The sequence below is a fragment of the Uloborus diversus genome, chromosome 2 (genome assembly GCF_026930045.1).
Source record: "Uloborus diversus isolate 005 chromosome 2, Udiv.v.3.1, whole genome shotgun sequence".
Taxonomy (NCBI): Eukaryota; Metazoa; Arthropoda; class Arachnida; order Araneae; family Uloboridae; genus Uloborus; species Uloborus diversus.
This window is the reverse complement of record NC_072732.1, coordinates 163,861,874-163,886,886: the sequence shown is the minus strand read 5'-3', so window position 1 is coordinate 163,886,886 and position 25,013 is coordinate 163,861,874. Positions and strand designations below refer to the sequence as shown.

The 25,013-nt window shown below is 32.9% G+C and overlaps 1 protein-coding gene across 4 annotated transcripts in view; it reads left to right on the top strand.

Annotated features, from left to right (window-relative positions):
- LOC129216119 (cAMP-dependent protein kinase catalytic subunit alpha-like) overlaps nucleotides 1-21,913 on the top strand; it is a 315,436-nt gene extending 293,523 nt beyond the window's left edge. For 3 of the 4 annotated variants that reach the window (XM_054850274.1, XM_054850271.1, XM_054850273.1), the window contains 3 exons: nucleotides 199-321; nucleotides 622-786; nucleotides 7,004-7,175. In XM_054850274.1, the coding sequence (XP_054706249.1) occupies nucleotides 199-321; nucleotides 622-786; nucleotides 7,004-7,129 (414 nt within the window). In that variant the 3' untranslated portion in view covers nucleotides 7,130-7,175. Of the gene's footprint in view, nucleotides 1-198; nucleotides 322-621; nucleotides 787-7,003; nucleotides 7,176-18,623 lie in introns of those variants that run through there. The other variant, XM_054850272.1, reaches the window with a different exon arrangement.
- Nucleotides 21,914-25,013: the final 3,100 nt, after the last annotated feature.

Sequence of the window (25,013 nt, the reverse complement as noted above, 5' to 3'; positions counted from 1 at the left end):
CTTCCATCTTACGAACGAACTCACGATCCACACATTTTTTTTACCGCTCGCAGAACTTGATTTTCTTGCTTCGTGTTTAAATTAAATAATCAAAAGATTTAGTTTAACTGCACTCTCTCTCTTATTACAGTCAGCTTATTTTTTACATGTATGTATGTACTCCTTTTTGAGCCTTTTATTTCTGCTTTTTTCACGCAGGGCTACAACAAAGCCGTTGATTGGTGGGCATTTGGTGTCTTAGTGTATGAAATGGCGGCAGGCTATCCGCCATTTTACGCTGACCAGCCCATTCAAATATACGAAAGGATTGTTTCAGGGAAGGTAAGTGAAATTTTGTAAGTAAATAATTGTTCAATTAGGTTTAAGAGCTTATTCAACTTGATTCAAAGCTCAACATTGGTGAATGTGAACTAAGAGTAAAAATATGCTGACTTTGCAGATAAAAATGCGTGAAAATAGAGTTTTTTTTAAATTTAGATTATACATAAAGCTAATTTCGTTATAACTTATTGCTTTAAAGTGATACTAATTTGCACTTGAACCCTTTCAATAAATTGTGAAATATTTTTTTTCCTGAGGAAATTGTTTCTTTATGAAAATAACGATATTTTGTTATGACAGGTTCGTTATCCGTCACATTTCTCTCAGGACTTGAAGGATCTACTGAAGAATCTTCTTCAAGTTGATCTTACAAAACGGTTTGGTAACCTCAAAAATGGAGTAGCAGATATTAAGAACCATAAATGGTTCGCAACTACAGACTGGATAGCAATCTTCCAACGAAAGGTAACTTGACCATTTTTAGAACTCATTCTGGTTAACTGCATGCTGCCACGACTTTATTTACACGTTTAAATGTATCTCTAGAACATTATAACAAACGAGAAAAAAATAACGTAAGATTTTCCTTGCAGAAATGGCCCCATTAATTTATTTCGTTTCTCAACTGAAGATAAATGATTCTTACAAGTCTTGAAGACACCTACACTGTAAAAAAATTCCGATACGTTACTGGTTATTTCCGTGGAACGTCTCGGCATTTCACACGTTTTCACCTATTTCCCCGTAAAAACAAGTATTTTTACAAAAACGTTTCCTGAATCGCTACAAGTGGCACGCGTGCAGACTTTTCACTGTGGTGGAAAATATTTTTAGCAACCAGTTTAAAGATTGAATGAGCGTGTTTATTAAGTGTATCGGCCTAAGGTTGTTTAAAGTTATTAACGGCCTGTCCAGATTGACAAAGCTCCCAATGAGAGCGAAAAAGTCAATGGAGAGCTACAGCTTTGCAAGGCAGGAATTGCAGGCAAGAAATAGGCTTGGTTCCTCCTTGCATAACTTTGGCCGTGGTCGTTCTGATTTTTATGGTTCTAATCAATTACACTAAACCTACTTAATTTTTCTAGAAGGTTCTAGAGACATGAATAACTTTAATAGGGGAGATTTCGCACTTCTTCAGAAAGTTTCAAGATTAATTTCAGAAAGGTTATTGACTCTTAGCGGAAAACGTTTCTGGTTTTCGCAATATATGTTACTGACAGAAATTAGGCACATCAGCTGCCTATTGTTTTCCAGGAACGTTTCTGAATCGTTTTTACGGTGTAGATACCCTATAAAATATTTTTATGACTCTATATATACGTAAATGTTACTGTATAATTCTGGTACATGTTGACATCAGCCGGTGAATATCGGCGAAAGACCGATTATTTCCGGCGAATAGCCGGTGAAAGACAGCATTCTCTTATTTCCTCCTCCTTTAGAACATGCGTGAAAAATGTCTAAATCATGAACGTGTTGAAGTTAAAATACACTGAGTTCCCAGTTACGGATTACGCATGCAACTAGAAATATTCTGAATTTCACGTTTTCGTAGATTTTTCCGAGCGTCTAAAAATAAATTTAAAACCACTGAAGACTTTACGTTGCTGGCATAAAAAAAGGGAAAATAATTTCTTGGGATCACTGTGGCATGGTTTGTGAATCATCTATTCTTTAAATCATTGTCGTCTGGTGTAAGAGTGGAATGTTAGAAAGTAGATATCATAGAGCTACGATACAACTAGTGTACGTACTTCTTCGATCAAGATGGTAGAGACTAGCTGTCAACGAGAAAGCAGTGGTCAAATAAGAGGCGGCATTCCATATTTGGCATCTGTCTCATTACATCATAGGTGAAGTTAAAGTACGTGTTTAACCAAGTTTGCACGCTTTAGAACGTTGCGCTCGCCTAACATTTGTGTTCAAACCGCTATCATGTGTGCAGTTAAAACACAACCATAGCGCACTCTAGTTAAATTCTAGCTATGTGGGAGAGACAGTTATTCTTCAGACCATTTTCGAAGTGGACGAACATATGGTAAACGTTTTTGTCTGTGAAACTCGCGAAAGGGTTTTCTTTTTGTTTCATGAAATTTAAGCTTTGCAAGGACATCGATTTGTGTTTGATGTAATTAATAAAAGGATTTGCCGTTAAGTTTAGAACAGGAACTAGCTAAATGAAAAATGTTAATACAAATAAGTAGGGTTCTAAGATTCTTCTCCAATAAATTCTCGAAGTTTTGAAGTCCCTGAAATACAGTTCTAAGACCTTTTTGGTCAAGTTAAGGAGGTCCTGAACTCCGCGATCTGTTTCGATTATTTGCTTTTGATCTGGGATTCAGCAATTTTCCCATAAAATACAACTGAAGAATCGAGAAGCAAGAGAGGTGTCAAAAACAAAACCGAATATTTGAAGTTGGTTAGCATAAATGATCAAAAAAAAAAAAAAAAGTATGTTTTGTGGCTAGAGTTGTGAGTGATAGCCTAGACAGGTACTACAATCATAGGCGGATTTAGGACTGAGTTTCTGGGGGGGGGGGGCAGGACTTTTTTTTGAGCAACATTAATAATTGCCCTCCCCCCCCACTCTCCATGTTTTTATCTATTTTCTGTGATGCATAAGGCCATTCTTCACCTTTTTATGTGTCGTTTTCATTACTGTGTGTAATCATGCTGTCCTTTTTAAATTGACCTTAAAAGAGAAGGGGCTGGTATTAAGAGAGTTACGCAGGGCTCTCTTTGAAGTGGGATATAGAATATCTCCAATTTTGTGGGTCTGGGGGTTACTCCCCCGGAGGAAATTATATAAAATGGATATAAAATTCTGCATTTTGAAGTCTTATAAGGGTTAATTATTGAATGTTTCAATGCGAGTTATTGTGTTTTTTTTCTGGAGTCAAACAATCCAATAATTGTTCTGTGTAAAATTTTTACTACTTGTGTAAAATTAATTTGTAAATATTACTGCTAATGCATATTTGTGTTTGTACTCAATACTAAACCAATTAAAAAACACTGCGGACAGTGCCTTTGGCGCTCTTTAGTGTTGAATTTAGTACTAATTCATGTTGAACTGTAGTCAAGATTTTCTTAATGTTTTGTTATGACGTTTGTAATTTATGTTTTATAATTTGTAAGTTTTTTAACTTTATTTTTTTAATTTTGCTTACTGTTATGTATGTGTATTTTGTTTGTTAATAAATTTTATCTTATCTTAATTGGAAATAATAGGCAAATATTTTTTTTTTTTTTTCAAGTTTTATGCTTTAAAAGTACTTTGTGATGCAAGTTAATACTTTAAAAGGAATGGTGCACAGATTTAGAGAATAGGTATCAAGAGAGTAACATACTACCCATTTGAACAATTCTTAATTTTTACAATTGATAAGAAATAAAATTGAAGCATACTTTGCTTAGAAGTTTCAAAGACTTGTCTAATTATTTTCAAGGTTTGGTTGGTTAGATTGGGTTTTTGGCTCAAGAGCCCTGGTAGGCTATACTGCACCAATTCCTTTCAGGGTTTTTAGAACCTATCAAAATTTGCACTTTCCAGTTTCTGAAATTGAGTACTAGATTATATACAATTGTACAGTATTGTTCAAACTTTGTAAGAAACGGTTATTTTAAGTTTAAAAGAAAAAATAAAATTTAATTTCTTATTACAACTTTTTTTTTTGAAATTATAAGTAGTGCAGAAAACGAAAAGGAATAGGGGTAGTGCATCATTTCCCCCCCCCCCGGGCTAAACAGATTAACAATATCCAGTAAAAGTAAGATAAAAGCAATCAATACAAAAGAATTTTCAAAATTCTGCATTCGGGATTAAATAAATAGCAAGATATGAAGCATGTGAGTCACAAAAATTTATTTCAAGTAATATGTTACAAACGCAAGAACCATGATTTTTAGAGTTTTGATGCAGGATGTAGCAAAGAGCTGAATTTGACACATTTTGGCATTAATCCTCTTACAATTTGTTAGAAATTTTAAAATTTAAGGTTTGTAGCCACACGTTTCCAAATATTCAAGGTTTTCAAGTACTTGAAAAAGAAATTAGTTTTTCAAGCACATTCCATTTTTTTAAGGAACGAATAAGGGGAACAAATTTGGGAGTTAGGGGCCCACTTCAAAGCAGGGGCCCTAAGCTACAGCTTGTTTATCTTATAGGCAAATCCGACCCTGCATGTAATTCACTCTTACCTGCAGATTTTTATTTAATTTTTTGTAATTTTAATGATTATTCGTCAGTTTTTACAGTTAAAGGATTTTATGATTTTACTAATCTGTGTAAGGTTTTTATCGGTTTTTATCAAATTTCAGCAAATTTTTTGATGACTGAATTACTCAGATTTCAATAATACTAATTAACTGTCTCATTTAGACTTAGATGATTATGACTTACCTTAATTTTTAAACAGTATTTAGAAAGTAAGGAAAATGGTACTTTCCCTCTAAGTAAAAAGATTCAATTAATCAGAACGTTCAGATAACTGAAATTTATTCAGTCTGAGATAGTATTTACTTTCCTTTCTCATAAAAAAAAAAGACAAGCCGAAAATTTTCCGAGCGCATGAAGTACAGTTCTAACTATTAGTCTCATATATACAAATTTTTTCCTTTAAAAAATAAGAAAAACACAGTTATAAAAACATTTTATCAGGTAATAATACGATCTTACAAGAATTGTGCAAAACTTTCGTGCCGGAAATATATCTCCCTCACATTTTCTTTTATTCAGACGTTTCCCTTACAATGTATGATTCTGGAAAATCAGAAATTTAGTTTTGAACTGCTAGGGATTGAGATTCCTATTTTTTCCCCTAAAAAAATAACACATTGTTTACAGTGATTTTACATTCTGTTTGTTCAATGGTTGGACAATTTTTCCAGTTTTTTGTTTCATTGTTACATACATTCGTTGAGTATGGTTATTAACTGTTACATTTGATAGTATTTTGCTGTACAAAATTCTTTTAGCTATGTACTTCTCTTGCAATAGCATACATTTCAAATCAGCCAATTTCATTTGAACGTGTGAATCCAGAAGGTTCTTCAGAATCTTTCGTCTGTAGCAATCCAAAACATCTATTTTTTGAAATCACACAAATTGAAAATAAACATTCTGAAAAGAGAGGAAACAAATCGTAACGAGTAGATCGTTCTGTTAGCGCAAATTGGGGAGGGGGGAGGGAGGGTCCCAAACGTTAATTATTATAAGTGTTGCAGCTGAATTCATAGCTCGTTTAGCCTATATTTTCATTCACATACTTGCCCAAATGGTTTTCAGTCCAAAATAGTGAATTTAGACCAATTTTCAGTACCGCAGTGACAATTGTACTATTTGTATTAAATGTTCGGTTTTTTCTTTTCTCCCTTCAGAAAAGGACATTCGCTATTCTCTTCATTTTCATTGAACTATTCAAAAAAGAAAAAACCATGATCTTTTTTTGTTATAAGATTTTGGAAGATAAGCTGTTACTATATAAACTCCTCCCAAAACTGGGGGCATTGCCCCCTTTGCCCCCCTATAAATGGTAAATAGTAACCCATGCTCTTCTGAACTATTCAAAAACAAAAAAAGTTTTTTTTTAAATTTTGGAACATGTGTTGTAACTACATAAAGTCCTCCCGAAACTGGGGGGGGCATTGCCCCCCTCTGCCCCTCCCCATAAATCCGCCCATGACTACAATCAATGTAAATTAGAAAATTTAAATAAAAGTTCTTGTGTGATTTATATAAACTTATCACTCCATCAATTTTGTCATTTACGCTCTTTTGCTTTTCGCTGCCTGAAATGGTTTCTAGCTCTGAAGCCATAAGTTCATTTCAGTGAGTCCAATTCACCCACTTCTGGAGAATCAACTCATTGAATTCATTTGGTAACAAAAGAGGCAATATCCGACCGTTCACTTGAAAACTTGGTGAAGGTACCTTCAGCCGGCGACTTCGCCGGTAAATTCCGAAAATACTAGATGCACAACAAGAAACCAGTTCCGTGGGACCAAGCAATTAATGGACAAGCGTCCAAAAAGCTTATTGACGCTAAAAACTCTTGCCGCCGCTTGGATATCCAATGTTTGCATCCTTGTAGGCTACGCTTTTGGCCTTTTACTTCAAGATTCCCTACGGAGTTGTGTATTCTTTGGTTAATTCACATAAATTGAAGTGAATCGGACTGAGTGAAGCGCGATTCAGTTCTGGGGCCCTAAAATCGTCTCGTTGAGTTTCAGTCACTTCACTCAGTGTACATCATCTCCTTGAGTTCACTTGGTAACATAAAGGGTAATCTCCATTGACAAGAAAAGCCGGAAGAGATCCGGTTAATTCACAACAGAGGTAGGTGAATCGGACTGAGTGAAGTGACTTTAGGCTCCCTGGTGATCCGTTAATGGGTGAACACGAACCATCAGACATTGAACAATTTTTCTTTCTGCTCGTTGCATACCACGAAGGATTTCATCTTGCCAAGTGATGCAATTGATAAGTGTGATGAACAGTGGTGTAAATACAAACCCGCAGCGCGGGCGGGGGGAGCGTGCAAGCTCTGAAAAAATAACACTACGTTAAAAAAAATAATAAAAATTCTTATGGGAGGGGGGGAGCACCGAAGTCCATGTACGCAACTTGACGAACATATTAAAAAAATCCAAGGAATATAAACAAAACTGATGTATTTTGCAGGATAGTTCACCGTTCATTCCTAGAACAAAAGGTCCTGGAGACGCGAGCAATTTCGATCAATATGAAGAAGAACCACTGCATATTGCCTCCAAGGACAGATTTACTAGAGAACTGGAAGAATTTTGACGTTTAATACTCAAACTTAATGACTTGATATGAAGAAAGTTGTAAAAATTTTGCGTTGTTTATTAAACTTATTTTTAAAAACATCGATAATTCACTAATTGTAGATGCTAAGCATTTAACTATTAAGTCATTTGAACACTACAAAGGTAAACCCATCCTTTCGATCTGTTTGAGAGTCTATAATGTAAGTAGTTTTATTTTTAAGTGCATTTACGTATTCGGGTCATTCTTACGAAAAAATAATACACACTGTGTTCGACACTGCTGAATTTTGTTTATCAATTTCAATAATCTCCGCCAACTAATTACATATTTTAAATTGATGATCCATTTATTCGTGTACAATAAAGTATCAATAGTTTATACAAAAATAATTTATGAAGGTTTTTAAAATACTTTAACCATTTCGAGTAACAGAATGGACAAATAAGCCTTTTGAAATATCGTTCTAATCATAGAGAAAAGATACAATTGCAGAACAAGCATAAAATGAAATAACTGTTCTAAAACTTTTATTGGTTACAATTTTAAGAGATAAAATATTTTTAAAATAATTAATGGACTTGTATCAGGAGAGGATAGTCAATAGTTAGAATTAAAAATCAGAAGAAAAAAATAATTAGGTTTGCCTTGTTAGTTGACTAAAATTCAATGTAAAGCACGGCTATTATACCTCTTAAGAATCTTTAAAATATCATCCAATTGAATGCAGTTGTTAATTTCATTTTCGGATTGGCTGTAACACAGCATTAACAATGCGAAACAAAAAAAATGTTGGGACAGTAAAAAAAACTCTTTTAGAGACTTTTTCCTTCAGATTATGTTGAGAATGTATTTTTATGTAAATTAGTGTAACCGATAATTTTCATTGATGTTCCATTTCAGCACATTCTTAAAACATTTTATGACTGCTAATGATTTGAAGCTAGGAAAAATAATCAGTTCTCCTTCATCCAGAAAAAAAAAGTTTTTTGAATCCTTTATAAATTACTTTTGTACAACCACTTGAAATTTGATTGCACACCATTAAACCTTTGACAGAACTAATTCTTTTTGTGCCATTGTTATCTAATTTTAGAAATATTTTCCGAAGTTTAAGTGTTTTTTTTAATTCGATTCCGCTTCCTTCACAGATACAATATTTTTTGAAATAATTATTTAGATTTAGCTACATATATTGACAGTGGTTTCCAAAGCATTTGTAGGTAGTATCTTATCAAACACCGATTGCTAGTTACAAAACTGTTTTTAATATTTTTAGTAAAAGCTACATTTGTGTTTAAAAGTAAACAGAGAATATATTTCTGCCATGCCTCCAAGAACAGGACTCAGTGAAAGACAAAGAGGCAGGTGGAAACACTATATATTTGCTCGAATTTCAATTACAAGCGATGCTAGTCTTAATAAATAAATTTCCCAAAATTAAATTTAAAGAAATCATACAAAGCACTTTTTGTATTATTTCCTTACATTTAAATAGTAGATTAATGATTTATCAACTTCCAGACGAAATTTCTTTTTGTTACAAGTAGAGATTACTTAGTTTTAGTCCAATCAGTTTTAATTTAAAATACAGTAGCGGCTCTAAAGACATTAGTCGCTAATAACAAAGTAGAATAAATAAGACTTTAATGAGTTTCAGAAGTTCACGCTTAATAATTTTGCATGGGGAATGTACTTATTCGTCCGAATAAATAAAAAAATATTAATTGAAAATGGAAATTATTTTAATGAGAATACGAAATTCATCCTCTCTGAAGTCCTGAAAATAGATAAATGAAACGAATTCTTTAAAAGAGGAGTTAAATATGCTAAGTACTCCTCCTTTGTTCTATCATTTTCAGTTATCTTTCTCTTTTGAAGACTTGTATTAAAATGGGCGGGTAAGTTTGGCTTCGGAAACTTATTACAATTTATTTTGGTTATTAGCATATTTATTTATGAACGCTGCTTTCTCTTTCAGTGTGATTTTTAAAGGGAATAAAAAAGTATGGCAAAAAGTGTAGTAGATCCTTTCCCCCTTATTATTTACTATTTTAATTTGAATAAAGTTCAACAATGTTAACATATAGTTCACTATGTTACAAATATCATAAAACTAGAAAGTCGCCCGTCTAGCTATGACAGGTGAAAACTGTTTCTACTCTTCTGCATTTTAACAAAGTAATTGCCTGTTTGGTGATATTTTGATACTTGGAATTTTAACTCTAACTCCAGTGGATTAACCCTAAACTCCAGTGGATAGCGTTAACTGTTGACCTCTTTTTCGTTTTTTCATTCCCTTAAAATAACTGTGCTATCAGTAAAACAGTTAAGTGACTGGATCCAGTTCAACCAAGTCGAAATAAAGCATTTCCCTGCATGTCAAACATTACCAAAAAAAAAATATCAAATTATCATGTCGTGGCACGAGTTTCATTGTTGATGACGTCAGCGTTACTTGATCATTCGCTTATAAGACCCCTATATATATAGCTGCTCTAATTCGCTATTATGTGTATCAGGATATGTTATAAAATTTGCTACAGTATTGATAGCAATACCATCAATTTAAAAGATACTGCGTTTTTATTCCTGCGTTAATTTTTATAGCCTCCTTTTCCATGAAAATAAAAATAACGAAACCAAAGAAGCTAAAAAAAGAGGAAATCCTGAACGATTGTAAAAATCGTGAAGAACGAAAAATAGTCATAAATAAACTAATTAGTTCAACAAGAACTAACAATCTTTTTTTTTTTTTTTTTTTTTGAAATTCTCAAAGTGATTCGGATATTAGGTGTGCAGATAATTGGAGTTCTCTACTGTTATACTCCTCATTTTTTACCCTTCACGCAAAGAGGGAGTTGAATCTATGTTTGACCTATGTGTTTGACATATGTCTGTGACATTTTGATAAGTTCTCTCTCTCTCTCTTTCTCTCTTTTTTTTTTTTTTTGAAAGGGAATTTGATAGAGAGTGCTTTTAACTAGGTCTCATTTTTGTTGACCTTAAATGTTACCGGAGATATTATTAAGGAAAAACCGAATTATCATTATTTCGCAATTTTGGTAGTAAAAACTTACTCGCACATTTAAATCAATCGAAAGAACGAATTTTTTGCAAATGATGAGTTTGTTTGGAACTTTCTAATTATATAGATCTGGTACTATAACTTTTTTTTTGGTTGTTCGGTAAGTTTTAGATGCAACTCTAAGTCTTACACGCGATTGGTAGCCGTTTCATTGTTGGCATGTGCCGCCCTTTCCCCGACACCGTTTTTTTCCCTTCTATATGTCTTTTTCCATTAATAGTTTTTAAAATTACATTTGCATTTTCAATTGATGTGCACCTTGTATAGTTCATTTCTTTTGTGATTTTCTGGGTACATAGACAATAACTGCTAGCTTGATAATCCATTAACGTTAACTAAAAATAAATGTTCGTGAAATTAAAAAGAATTCTTTAAGTGACTCTTTCCATTTAAAAATATTTTGTCATTAAATTTTCCAAAATTCAATATTTTTCATGTAATTTTTCACACGCTGTTAATTAACTAGGCAGACATTCTGATGGTTTGAGCATGAAAAGGTTTCCACGAGCATTTTCTTAATTGCGAATATCTTAGCAGATTTTATTGGAATGCCACAGGACATTGATACCGGAATGAAGTTATTATTAATGCTGTCGTGCAAAAAGCTATTATCTTCCAAGAATAAATGTCTCTTCAGCACTTCCGCTTAATACTTCCACTCTCTCCAACGTGACGTCATTCAATCGTGAAACTGCCATTTTCAGAGGTAAAGCTGATATCAGAAAAGGAAAATTGTTCCGTTTACGCTCCACAGAAAATCATTTTCTTTTCGTGCGAAACTGTAGCTGTACCTTAACCTACCTCATTGTAAAGAATAATGCATGGCTAGTTTCATTGCAAACACACCACATCATTCCTGCATGAATGTGAAATCGACTTTATCAATATCTGTACAGGCGCGGAAATGGTTTCAATAAAATGCTCAGTGTTCCAAATGGTATTCAACTCGAAGAGAACTGGCTGAACATTTCTGTTAAGTATAGAACAACATTGCTCTGGTAACTTACAGTAATAAATTTAAAGCAACCCGATTTCTGAAGTCAGGAAAATAATCGATTTTCGATAGTTCATTTTAAATGGAGCATATTTTGGGGCTACATGACCAAATGGCATCAAATTCTCTTTTAGAATTTCTGCAATAAATTTATATCTTTTTCACGGTAAGTAGCTTTATTTATTTTTTTTTTTCAGAGCAATTTATTTTTTTTAAACACCACGATATATGTATTTGTCAAGAGAGTAATGAAAGTAGATCAGTGGAAAAAGTTTACTAGTGTAAATATTCAAAACACGTGAAAATTAAGTTACAGAAAATTAAAATATTAAACAGTAATATTTATCACGCAACAAAATGTTTTGTATGACCACCGATGAGATAGAAAATCTATATTCGGTTTACAGGCGGAAATGGACGCATCTATCCCTTACGAAAATTTCTCTACATTTCTGTTAAATTTTTTATAAAATCCTATAGAATAATGGCTCCTTTTCTATAAGTTCCAAAGGATGTTTTTCAAGAGTAAACATTATAGAATATCCCATAGAAAAATCAAATAAACATATAGAAAAACGGGCCATAATTCTTATTAATTCTATAGAAAGCCTATTAGAACATTTTATAGAAACAAAATTTATATCCTATAAAACTCTGTAGAGTATTCTATGGTAACTTTATCACGTTTCTATAGAAAACATGTTAAACACTGTATAGAAATGAAATAAAACTTTTGATGAATTCAATAACCCCTAATTGAATAAGAATCATGTAGGGCCAGATGCGGGTATTATTTTTACATAAAAATATTCTTTGCCACTCCTGATGGATTTCTATCAAACTGTTCTATAAAATTATCAGTAAATTGCTATAAAAAAACTTTAAAGAATTTTTTCTATAACGCTGTCTATAGATTTGAAAATTAAACTTTGGTGAAGAATATTTGTTACATGGAAAATCTTTAGATTTCTATAGAACTTTATCTTTGTAAAACATTTTCGTAATGGATTAGTTTTGAGGGATGCCAGCTTTTGCAGGCGTGTGTTAGCTTCGAGCAGTCATATTGATATGTATGAAACACGTACACATTACATTTTTACTTTCCCCCCTCATTCAGATATTCCCTGTACAGGGAACAGGGCTTTACATTAAGATAAACTCGTCTTAACTGGACGTTTTCTCAATTGTATAGCAACCATTGGCAGACAGTAAATCGCAGTTTTAGAACTTGGACATGCTAACTTGCAGTGATTTAAGAAATTAGCTAAAGAGGTAAAACATTTCAACTTGCGCGATCAAAAACTCGCTGATGTCTTATTGGGCAGGTGATATCCTACATAAGTGAGTGCAGTCTTGGTTTTACCTCTTTCAGCAGCCATTGTCAAAGAGATTGCAGCGCCTCATATGATTGCTAAAAAAAGTGGTTTACAAATGAACGAGCGGATCATTATTAAGGACTAGAGGACCCGACAAACGTTGTTCTGTTCAAACTTTGTAAACTGAAGAGTTAAAAAATTTCAATAAACTATCAAGTGTTTGAACCGTTTTGTTGAAAAAAATAAGTAAAAAGAAAATGTTTTAAGCTGCTTGGTGTCAGAATGCGTATAGTATTTATTACAACTTGATTTATTTAATGCCCACTGAGCTGTTGTTTTATTAACTATTTTTTCTCCCGTGCTTGTTTGGCGCTATCGTCAATTATGGGCTATAATTGTTTGCTTTTGTCACTTTCAGCACGGCCATGGCCGAAGTATACATTGGCCCTTGGTCCTTGGCGTCCACAAATTTGGCGACAATTGGGAAAATTGCTAAGAATCCTAGTTTTCAAACTCTTCCCGCAATTTCTACATTGTCGGGGGGAATTATCATAACGTAGATCGTAAAATATGCAGAATTGGCGAAAACATTTCCCAATTGCTTATTCGAAACTCCAGCGCTCGAATACGCTACCTTGCGGTGATTTACAAAACTGCCGAAGAAACTAAAACATTGCCACGTTGCGTTCCACGTGTATCTGTTGACGTAAACACAGGCAGTTTGTGCTGAGTTTTTATTAACGCAATCGATGTGTCTTAGTTTGCTTTCTGCTACAGAAATTAATTCGTCCCTTAGTAGTATTCTCGAGCTTCTCAAAATAATGTTAGTTTTCCTTATTTCCTTCTAAAATGGTGAAAGCGAAAACTCTGGATTAACAAACTTGGATAACGTTATACAAAGTAAAATTGTTTATTGTTTTGTATGAATTTGCAAGAATATGAGTTTTTTTAATCGTAAATTAATTTAACTAACCATATTTTACAGCAGCATTTAGTTGGAATGGACAGTATGCAAAATATTTTCTTGAATATATTATCGTAGAACAAAATGAAAAATGTTTAACCGAGAAAGAATTTACTTTATTCCTTTTATTCTCAGCTGAAAGGTTTCGCCAAATTTGTTTAGGGTTATAGTTTTGGAATTGTGCGAGCAAAGTAGCCTTGGCGAGATTTCGCATTTTTAGTTAAACCATTTTTAATTTTTATCATGAGTGGAATAAAATGGTTGTACGATTACAGAATTCGATAAGTAAAAAGAAATAATGGTCAATCAACTGTAAAGAAAACTACCACCATATATCCGTAAGAATTTTGTAGATGATTTGCATAACATGACATAATTAAATCGTAACTCAGAAATTCGCAACTCCAACGAACTATAGGGGGCACTGCAGTCACTGTCTAATGGCAGAATTAAAAACTAAAACAAACGCATGTGGTAACGAAGAAAATGCTAAAAGTGTTGTGATTTTTGTTGTTATGTATGATTTTTTCGCTTTATTCATTTGAAAAGATTTTTCAAAGTCTTTTGGTTATTCTGACCCATATAGAAAGAGATTAGAAACCAAAAAGTATTACGAAAGTAAACAACTAATGCAGAACACACAGTAAGTTGTTCTGAAGCAGCCATTTTCACGATGTTGAATTCGGAATTCATAAATTTTTGGTTCGCTTCGAACGGCATTTTCATTTTGTACCGTTTTTTCTATACATTAGTACATATTAAGTTCAGTTTCGTGACATTTCCGGCATTTGTTGACATTTTTGTCACATAGTGCACATACGTGGCAGACTGTCAAGAGTAATGTTTAACACTAGATAATTTATTTCTATGACTATATGATTGCATATCTAAAGAAATCATGCATTTAATTCATTCGTCATGGAAATGATTTACCTGATATGCGAAATCTTGTCAAGATACATTATTCTTTCACACAATTTGAAAACCATAACCCTATAAACAGATTTTTGGCGAGCTTTTATTTTTTATTGTTTAAATTGTTAACGTTCTTTCTGGATTTTTCAATCTGTTCTGCGATAAATATTTTCAAGAAAATTTATTTGCATACTGTCTATTTCAGTAGGATACTGTAGTAACAAAGGTTATTTAAATCATTTATGTGGAATTAGGTTAAGGAAAAGTGTCCAGTCAATGTTGTTAAGTTCGTTTTTTTTTTCATCGAATTGAAAAACTGATATTTATTCAAATTCACTCAGAACAAAATAAATAAAATGTGCACTCACAGTTTATATATGGTGGTAGTTTTCTTTTCAGTTGATTGACCATTATTTATTTTTACTTATCGAATTCTGTAATCTTACTATCATTTTATTCCACTCATGATAAAAATTAAAAATGGTTTAACTAAAAACGCGAAATCTCGCCAAGGCTACTTTGCTCGCACAATTCCAAAACTATAACCCTAAACAAATTTGGCGAAACCTTTCAGCTGAGAATAAAAGGAACAAAGTAAATTCTTTCTCGGTTAAACATTTTTCATTTTGTTCTACGATAATAAATTCAAGAAAATATTTTGCATACTGTCCATTCCAACTAAATGCTGCTATAAAATATGATTAGTTAAATTAATTTAAGGTTAAAAAAAACTCATATTCTTACAAATTCATACAAAACAATAAAAAATTTTACCTGGTATAACGTTATCCAATTTTGTTAATCCAGAGTTTTCTTGTTTAAGTGAATTTGAATCCAGCTTTTGTTTTCAAAAACACTGCTTATTTTGTGGCTGTAAAGCGGATGAGGAGGGGAGGCTGAGAAGAAGAAAACACAGAATAATGAAAGAAAAATTCATAAAGCAGCGACTAAATGATACTCAAAATTAAAACGTGCAAGAGCAGCTTTTGACACACCTCAGAACGATCTTTAGCTAATTTTAAAAGGTATTCTTTGAATGTAAGTGTGGAAACTTTATAAATTTTTCTGCGATAATTCTGCGTTTTGTTCTTCTCAGCCTCTTCATTCGCTTCCTCGCCACAAAAAAGCAGTGTTTTTTACAACAAAAGCTGGATTCAGATTCACTTAATCCCGTTCGAGGTGGACTTACTTTTGAAGTACTGGCCATGCTCATTAGGGTGGATTGAAAAAAATCAAAATCTGATAAACGCTAAGTAATAGCCCGGAAAAGTTGCCTTTTGTAGAGATATTTGGTTCAACAAAAGGATTTCGATCGCAAAAAATATCTTGAGGTGTCGCTCGCGCCTCGAAGTTGATCATAAATGCATAAAAACTGGAAAACGTTATAATAATTTCATCAAATATCAAAATTTGAGAAATTTGATGTTATCGCTCTTAAGAGCAGGCCTTTTGTGTAGATTACACATTGCATAAGATTATTTTAATAATAAACTGTATTTTAAAGTTCCACACATGCGTTGAGTCTTGAATAACATCGTGTTGCTCCGTACTTAGAGAAAAAAATATTAGAAGTTATGATTTGTAAAAGTTTGCTTTCATATTAATTAATTTTTACATAGATACGAAAAAAAAAGTAATAAAAGCATTTCTTATCTAGTAAAAAAAATGTTTAATTCTCCACTTAGCAGATAACTTTGGCTCAAAATGTCAAATTTACCTATGACAGAGAACAAAGGTTAAGTATGAAAATTTTAAAATAATGTGGCTTGCAACAGCCCACATCAGTCACCCTTTGAAACAAAAGACATTGCTAAAGAAATTTTAATGGGTTTTGAGCCCTCAAACTGTAACCACATTGATTACAATAAAACATAAGTTTGGCATGCGAGTTTTCAGTCTTGATTGAAATTGTGGCTTGATGGTATTGTGGCTTAATATTTCTAGATTCTAATCTGACTCCAACAAATCCATCCCTTTTGGTTAGGCAGCAAACTGTACCTGGCATGTATTTTTCTTATTTTACCTATCGTCTCACTGCATTTGTATGACATGTGAGGTTTTGAGTACCTGACACTTCGTTTTCTTATTTTACCTATCGTCTCGCTGCTTTAGTATGACGTGAAGTTTTGAAAACCATACTACTCAGTAGGTACTCCACCAAGCAATTTCTTTCAAAGTTTTATCGGAATTCCCTTTTTTGAAAGAGAGAGCTGCCGAGTTTTACCAGTTCTGCTTATCGATGAGCTCATAGCAGTCTCTCTGCTCAAAATTGAAATCTGGAATTATACATGTTCATAGTCCATCTTCGAACTGATCGTCGTAATCCGTCTTGAAACAAGTTCTCAGATGATGGTCATCCGCAATGCCTAGTGTTATATTTTTTAGATTCTCAAAGTAACCAGTTTGCAGAACAAGAGCTGATGATCCAAACATAGTACGATGGCAAGTTAAAAAAATTCGATTGTATAGCGAAAATTTACAATTTCAGATTTCAACTTGAGTTCTTTGATAAGCAGAAGTGGGAAAACTCGGATCATCTTCTTAAAAAAGGAATATCAGATAAAGCTTTAAAAGAAATGGTGCTTGAGGGCGTAACTACTGAATTATATGATTTCCTCACGTTACATTAAAGCAGTGAGGCGATGCGAAAAATTAGACAAAGAAACACAGTTTGTTGTCTAACCAAGAGAGATGGATTTCTTAGAGTCAGATTAGAATCCAGAAATCTTACTCACAATGTATCACTAAGGTCAAACATTGTCAGAAGTCAAGATAATAATGCTACTCTCCAGCCAAACTATGTTTTATTGTATGAAATGTGGTTACAGTTTGAGAGCTCAAAAAACATTTAATAGGAGTTTGTTTTGAGGGGTATTTTTCTCAGTTTTTGGAGGGGGATCCTTGCTTCTTAGGGGGGGGGCTCCGCGATATTGAGGGGTGCGCCCATGCCCTTAGTAGGTCCGGCCCCTTTGGGTACGTGAACGATGCCACACGGACTAGAATAGCCAGATGTTATTCAAGGCCATGCAAGTACAGGGGAGTCTGTAAATGACTGGCTGTCTTTTGAGAGTACGCAATATCTGGGAAGGTTTGGTCTTGGAGAAAAAAATCATAAGGACCATTTTTATAGAGAATTTTGAGATCTATAACTTTGGTCTGCGGTACTTTTCGATAAAACTTACCGTTTTTGAGAAAAATCCAAAAAACCTAAAATTTTGACCTTTGACCCCGAATAACTTTTTTAGCGCACATGGGATCGATGGGGACTTTTGGCACCTTATTTGTAATAGTAAGCCCAAGATCCCTACAAAAATTTAGCTTTCCCGGAATTTTTGTTATTTGATCACTATTTTTATGTCTAAATTGACCGGGCTATTAATGTTTGACGTTTAGTAAAACTTCTTGAATTCTAATCTCTTTCTACGTGGGCCAAAATATCCTCAGGACTTAAAATATTGATTGTTTTGATCCTTTTTAGGATAAAACAAAAAAATCATACATACGAACAAAAATCACAACACTTTTAGCATTTTCTTCGTTACCACGTGCGTTTGTTGCAGTTTTTTCGTCCGCATTAGACAGTGACTGCAGTACCCCCTATAGTTCGTTGGAGTTGCAAATTCAACTATTGTATAAAACACACAGATTAGAAGTAAGAGAAAAAGAACATTTCGAAAAATTTATTTAAAAAAATGCTTCAAAACTCCAATTTGCAATTCAAGGAAAAGGCGATTCTCAAATGAGGTCATGTTTTGAGGGAGAGGCAGTTCATGAAGTTGTGACAAGGGGGAGGGAGGGGGGTCACAAGAAGTATCACATCACACATTTTTTTTTTGATGAAAATCTTTTATGAAAATAGCGTGACGCTTGACAGGGGGGGGGTGAAGTGTGACAAAGACTGGAGGTCAAAATTTTTGAAAAAAAGTGCGACATCATTTGTGGATGACCCTTAAACTAGAGGAAGCGCTGCATTCTCTGGATAATGGCGGCTGAAAGAGGTAAAACCGCTAACGGATAATATGACCACTCCAATGAGCCCGGCGCTAAATGGAAATGTTTTACCTCCTTTTTTTATTTCTAAAATTACCGCGAGATGGCGTATTCAAGCTTTAGAACTGCGAATTCTTCTTTGCAAAAACTTTATTTTCTTAGCAACAAGTTCAATTTTTTTAAATTCAACTTAAATTCAATTAAAATTTGAGAACTTTTTCTAACTTTCATTCTTTTCCTTTCAGGTAGAAGCGCCCTTTATACCTCCTAGCAAAGGGGAGGGTGACGCAAGTAACTTCGATGAATACGATGAAGAGCCTCTCTTCATTGCTTCCACGGAGAAATGCCACAAAGAATTCGAAGATTTCTGAAAAAGATCGATTCTATGTATCATATAAATATATATACACTCACGATCCAAAAGAAGTTTTTACCCTTTTATAGCCGTATTTCTGTGGAGATAATGAACGTACGTTTTGCTTCGGGCGGAATCTCTTTTAATATGTAATTACCCATACCTTTCCTAAAATGACTTTCTATCGATTGTTACAGAACAACAGAAACGGTGACTGATCACTGCAGCCCAGCACGCGGGAAAGTACGTGGAAGATCACACTCCATTACACCGAATTGATTTTTCGAAATCACTTTCCCTCTTCACCGCATTCGTTTGTCTTGAAAACTATTTTTGGAGTTGCAAAGAAACGAGCTTTACAGGAAATAACGATTATCTTTGAATTTGTGACGAAAAAGTTTAAGAAAATGTCATGCCCTAATTGGAAAAAACAAAATGATAATTTCGAATCGTAGAGATTGTTTTTGAAAAATGGACAAATATTTCTATCGAAGGAAGCCAAAAGTTTAAAATTTGATTCTAAACATTGTAGATGATGCCTCGATGAATGGTACAATGTTTACGTTCGCATAGAGCTACCGGTCGATCGCGGGTGGTTGATCACATGACAGCTAATGACGTCAGAGGTTTTACCGGTTGTTCACCAACCGATGTTCCATCGAACGCTTTTGGTTCAAAACGCGGTTACTTGCGCAGACGAATAATGCACAGATGAAAAATATTTATTATTAGTAAAAAATGTCACGTGGTTCAATTAACCAATCAGCCCGCTTAAATTGCGGTCGACCGGTGGATCAACAGGTGAAGCTATTGGAACGAGTTCGGCAACGACCAATTAATCGGTAGCTCTATGGGAACGCTACTGGTTAGTAATCTGTTAACCATGGTCGATCTGTAGCACTATGCAAACGTACCCAATTTTTCTGAAATTACTTCTCAAGAACTAAAACTATGGTAATTAGAATTTTGTAAAGTTTTTGAGTGATTTTTGTTGTAAGGCATCCGTTTTTCTTGTTCTCGTAAAATGTGTTCACACTTTACAAACTGAAACATCCCTTCCTTAATGTTGATTTTGATTGGATCTTTGAATTTTAAGTGATCGTATGCGTTTCTAGTCACATTGTATAGCTCTCCTTTCAAGAGTGTGCAACTACACTTCTTAGTTAAGTGAATATATCGGTGTTTTTTATCAACGATTTTTATCCAGCCATTGATGTTACTCAACACTGAAAAATATTTGTCACTCCTCTTTTGAAATATGCTCATACGCATGCATTTATATCTTAAACCTCTTGGATATAATATTTGGTCTGGTGGAAAGACGATAAAAACATTATAATGTTAAGCAATAAGTTACTGCCCTAAAACTTGGGCAAAGGCAGAACTACGTGCAAAATGCCTATAGCCCAGTAGAAACTACAGTTTCGTTCTTGTTATAGACTCATCAGTCTGGAATAGTTAGTAACCAAGAGAAGAAAGATGTTCTCTCATTTAAGCTGAGATTGGAAACAAACTAATATCTAGAAAGAATTTAGCATACCAGCGATTGTCCACAAACAATGGTAAGGTGAGGTTAAACTCGGAAATGAAAGTAAAAGCTAGGTATTAAGCAGTAAGTGACTGCTCTTTAGCCTAGGCTAAGCAGAACTACATGCAAAATTCCAAATTTCACCAAATTCGTTTCGGTATTCATAACAATGACGAAACTGCAGTGTCTAATGTCTAAACCGGGTTGTCGGTACTTGCAGATACATAAATAAAATTATTTCTAGTTTAAGTTTATTATGGCACAAAGGAAATGTTGAGCAAAGAGGCAACATGCTTAATGGCAGTGTGCCAGTGATGGAATAAATGAGCACACCAAATAACTCCAATGAGCACACGTTGAATGAAATCAAGGTTCATCAAAGTCGAACCGATGATTGTTTACACACCATTGATCACACTTAAAAATGAATTGTATAACTTCTGGTCTTACATTTGATATTAAAAATGATACGAAAAATTTCAATTGGCTAAACTACGGTAAATTAAATCTTACCGTAGGTTTTTTTTTTTTATCCTGCAGGCTTTTTATTATATCCAAGAGAACATAGATAATGCATACGTTTACTCAAGCACGTGCCAAAAACGTTCGAGCATGTTAATAAGAAAAAAAAGTTTTATATGGATTTCCTAGTATTTAGAGTTTACAATCACTTTTAACTGCCCAAAAGGCATTTAAAATTGCTCAGGCGAAACAGAAAAAATCGTTTTATACAAGGAAAAATACCATATATTTTACGTGAATATTTGCAACCAAAAAAGTATTAGCTCGGAATGGTCTTCCCTTTCTTACTAAATTTATTTTAACGTTTCACGCTAGGGGAAAAAAAATATTTCATGCTCAACTGTTGGTGAACAGGAGAGTTGAACACAAGTATGAGATCATACTTATCTACAAAGTATATAAACATATATTAAACGTTAGCCAGGATGAAAACTTTGATGGCTTTTTGCGGCAATACATATTTGATATATTTTTGCTCAGTGATTTTATACTGTTTTTTCAACGAAAGAAACTTTTTTTTTTTCGAATGAATCCTTATATTTACTAAAATATACTTTTGAAACTTTTCTTTCTTATTTACAATATTGCTTGTACTTCCTCTATTTTTAATTCGAAAATCGAACAAATCCCCGTCGAAAAAAAGAGAGAGAAAAAAAAAGAAAACGTAATACTCTAAATTTAATGCTCCTTGGTAAAGTTTGCAACTAAAATTTTCATTTGAAAAACATTCAGCAGGCATTTTAGGTTTTCTGATATATAACACAATGTTTCAGTAAAAATTAAGTGGGAACACTTAACTTTTATTGAAACACGTTATGGTAATATATTCAGAGCAAGAAAAAACGAATAGATTACAGATAAACATTAGGTTTTCTAATATGTAATACGCAGATATACTCATTACATTTTTAACAAAACAACTTTGGTTATGCGAGACGAATTCGTCATTTATTACATTTTTATGTGGATAATAATCTGTCCATTGGTTATTGCAACTGCAAATTTTTTTATGCATCCGGCACGTGCTTGATTTACATATCTATGTATAGGTTTAAGCATCTATACATATCTATACATACATTTATATGCATCATGCATGTGTACACGTATTTTTTTTCTCGTTGCATACGTACTTATATTACATGTTTGTCTTCTATATTTGCATTTAAAGCAATATTAATTTAATCGAAATTTTGAAGTGATACTTAAAAATGTCAAATTCAGCAAGATAATGCAAGAAAGTGTGCATCTCATCTGAAGCCTCGTGAACGGGCAGGGAATCTTAAAGAAGAATTTTTTGACAAAAAAGTTATCATATTTGTCCGATTATGGCCACTTGGGAAAACGTTTAATTTTTTTAATTGTTTTTATGCTTTTTATATATCTTTTAACAAAGCTAATTGTGGCTAAATATTTATTATGCTGTTCAAAGAGAACTGTGATCAGTTGAGAAGACACTATTTCTACCGTCTTCTTGATAAGTTGATGTACTACAGACAATCAACAATAAACCCCTTCAGAAAAATCAGACAGTGCTTTCATAAAATGTGAAGAAAAAAAAATATGTTAATGCTATGCGACTGGTGCGACTTGTCGCATTTTTGTTTTAAAGTTTCATTATTATTTTTTTTTTAACTAAGCACCTTAATTTAAAGCATATTCAACACTAATTCCCACTTTGTGTTTAGAATTACGTTTTTACGTTGAAATCGTTTGCTTGAGGATCTGGAAATGTATAGCTAGCTGCTCTTGCGATTTTCAAACAGAAGTATTTAGAAAGATATTTATAAACAGTAAAAATGCAAGAGTAAGTTTTTTCAACAAACGCGACTAAATAATGCTAATTAATATTAACACAGTCTCGCTGCAATTGTTGCTGCAGTTAACTCAAGACAACGAGATAAAGTTTTAAGAGGAGCAACTTCATTTTTCGAAGTTATAAAACTTGTCTTTTTTTGTTCCTAGCTTTTCAGTAATAAATCACCAGATCTCAAAACTTTTTTTTGTGAATAAAAAAATCCCAATAGTCAATACCAGTCTTAAAACTAATTCGTATTACTTTTTGAAGATAAAATTGCATCAGTTTTTGAAAATGCACAGATTATATTCCTGAATCCTCTACGTAATTTCATACCTTTTTGCTACTGATATGAGAAATGTATTCATTTTTAAAACAAAAAATCTACATTGTAAATTAATAGCTAGAAAAAATGAGTAGTTTCGTAATTTTTTTGGTTTTAGTTAAAATTACGAGTTTTTAACGAACGTTAAAATCGGACAAATATGATAACTGAGACTGAATTATGATTTTTTAGGTGCAAAGTTAAAGGTTTAATGGTTTACTGCAATATGATGATTATATTCAAATCTATAATCTGCCTTATTACTAAACCCCCAAGTCTAGCAAGTTCCTTCATAACTTTTCAGTTGAGTTGGCATTTTCATTGACCAAGCGCTGTATTTTACACAATGCAGTTACGACTGTAGTATTAGCTAACTTAGTATACTGTATTCAGGCATGACAAATTTTTAACTTGCATCAGAAAGCGTTTACTGCAGTAAGATATATTTATCTATTGATTTCGGTCAATAGATTGCAATATTAAGAGTAATAAAGCTGCATTGTGTGTGTGTGTGAAAAACCTTCACCATGCAGCTCTGCTAGTTCAAGTTTGAATTTTTATGTAAAATTGGCAATCAAAAGTGGACCGATTCTTATTCTTGTATCAAGAAATCGTTGTTATATAGTTTTGTCCCTTTCCTTTTTTTTTTTTTTTTTTTTTTAAATAATAATTCAGTTATTCAGTAAAATGCTTTTGGTTTTGAAGAACTGAACAACGAGCGGTACATCGACTTTCAGAAGAAAAAAAAAAGACACTAAAAACCATTAAATAATTGAATTATGATTACATATTTCGACAAAACAAATATATGGATGTTTGTTTCACTTGCCAAATCGATTAACTCCATAAAACAAAAAGTCGAGAAAAGTGATGAAGAAGATAGTGTTATCCATAGGAGTGAATGGGCCCTCGTGTTACATTTGTTGCCATCTCAGGATCAGAAATGTACTGAACCAAAAGTTTAATATAAATTCACATTCACTAAGCAGAAATAAGGAGTTTTTTTTTTAAAGTAGAGTTAATCGATTTGGCAACTGAGGCATCCATAAAAAAATCTTACAAGCACGTTTTAATTTTTACAAAACAGTAAAGGCATCAACAAATTAGAATTGACTTCTGACAAGCAAAATTACCCCTTTAACGGAAATGCATTTTTAATACTTATTATTCTGAAATCTCAAGCATGTGTTTTTTTCTTTCAGTAGTTGCACATACAGAATACAGAATGAGAAACAAATAACAATTAAAAAAAAGTCCCAAAAGTAATTGAAGTTTAACAAAATCTAAGCAATTTTAAACTAAAATTTAGTTTCTAATGTTTAATTTATTAATATATGCGATAATTTAAAAAAAAAAGTCATTTGATTTACAATCAGGTTCTAATTGTAATGTAGAAATTTTTCTGTTAACTTTCACCTAACTTTATTTTTAAATTCTTTCTTATTAAAGACTACTAAACTGTTAAACTACCATTTAAGAGCGACACTCGCCCTTCTTACACACACTTTATGAGAACTTTACGAATTTCATGCATTACACAAGACAAAAGTCAATAATTCAGATCATAACTTCATCGAGATTGCAAGAAAGCAACTAATCTTACTTCTCACTCACCACTAGTTTTCAAATTATAACTAAGAATTCTTGAGGAAAATATGAATGAATAAAAATAATGAATTTGTCATGCCTGGCAAAAGTGAATTTTCAAAACCTAATCAGTGTTTCTAAGTGTGTTTTAGGAGTAATGTTAATACTTAGAATTCAAAATTATTCTGTTATCAAAAAAAAAAAAAAGTAATTTTCGAACAAATGTGTACTTTTATAAAATATTTTGAAGTGAAACTAAATTTGATATTCATAGTTTGAACGAATGTTTTGATAAATATACGTATACCTGATAAATTTTCATATTACATGGAAAGTCAGAAACAGCATATTGAAGATGGATCAAAATGTTAACATGTTGTGCCTTTATCATTCAATTCTTTAAAAAAATAACTTGCATTGGAACTCCAACATTTCGCGTAACAAATTTCATGTACACTCAATTTGGTTATAAAGTAACATCCTGAACATATCACACACTTTCAAAATTCTTCTTCTATTA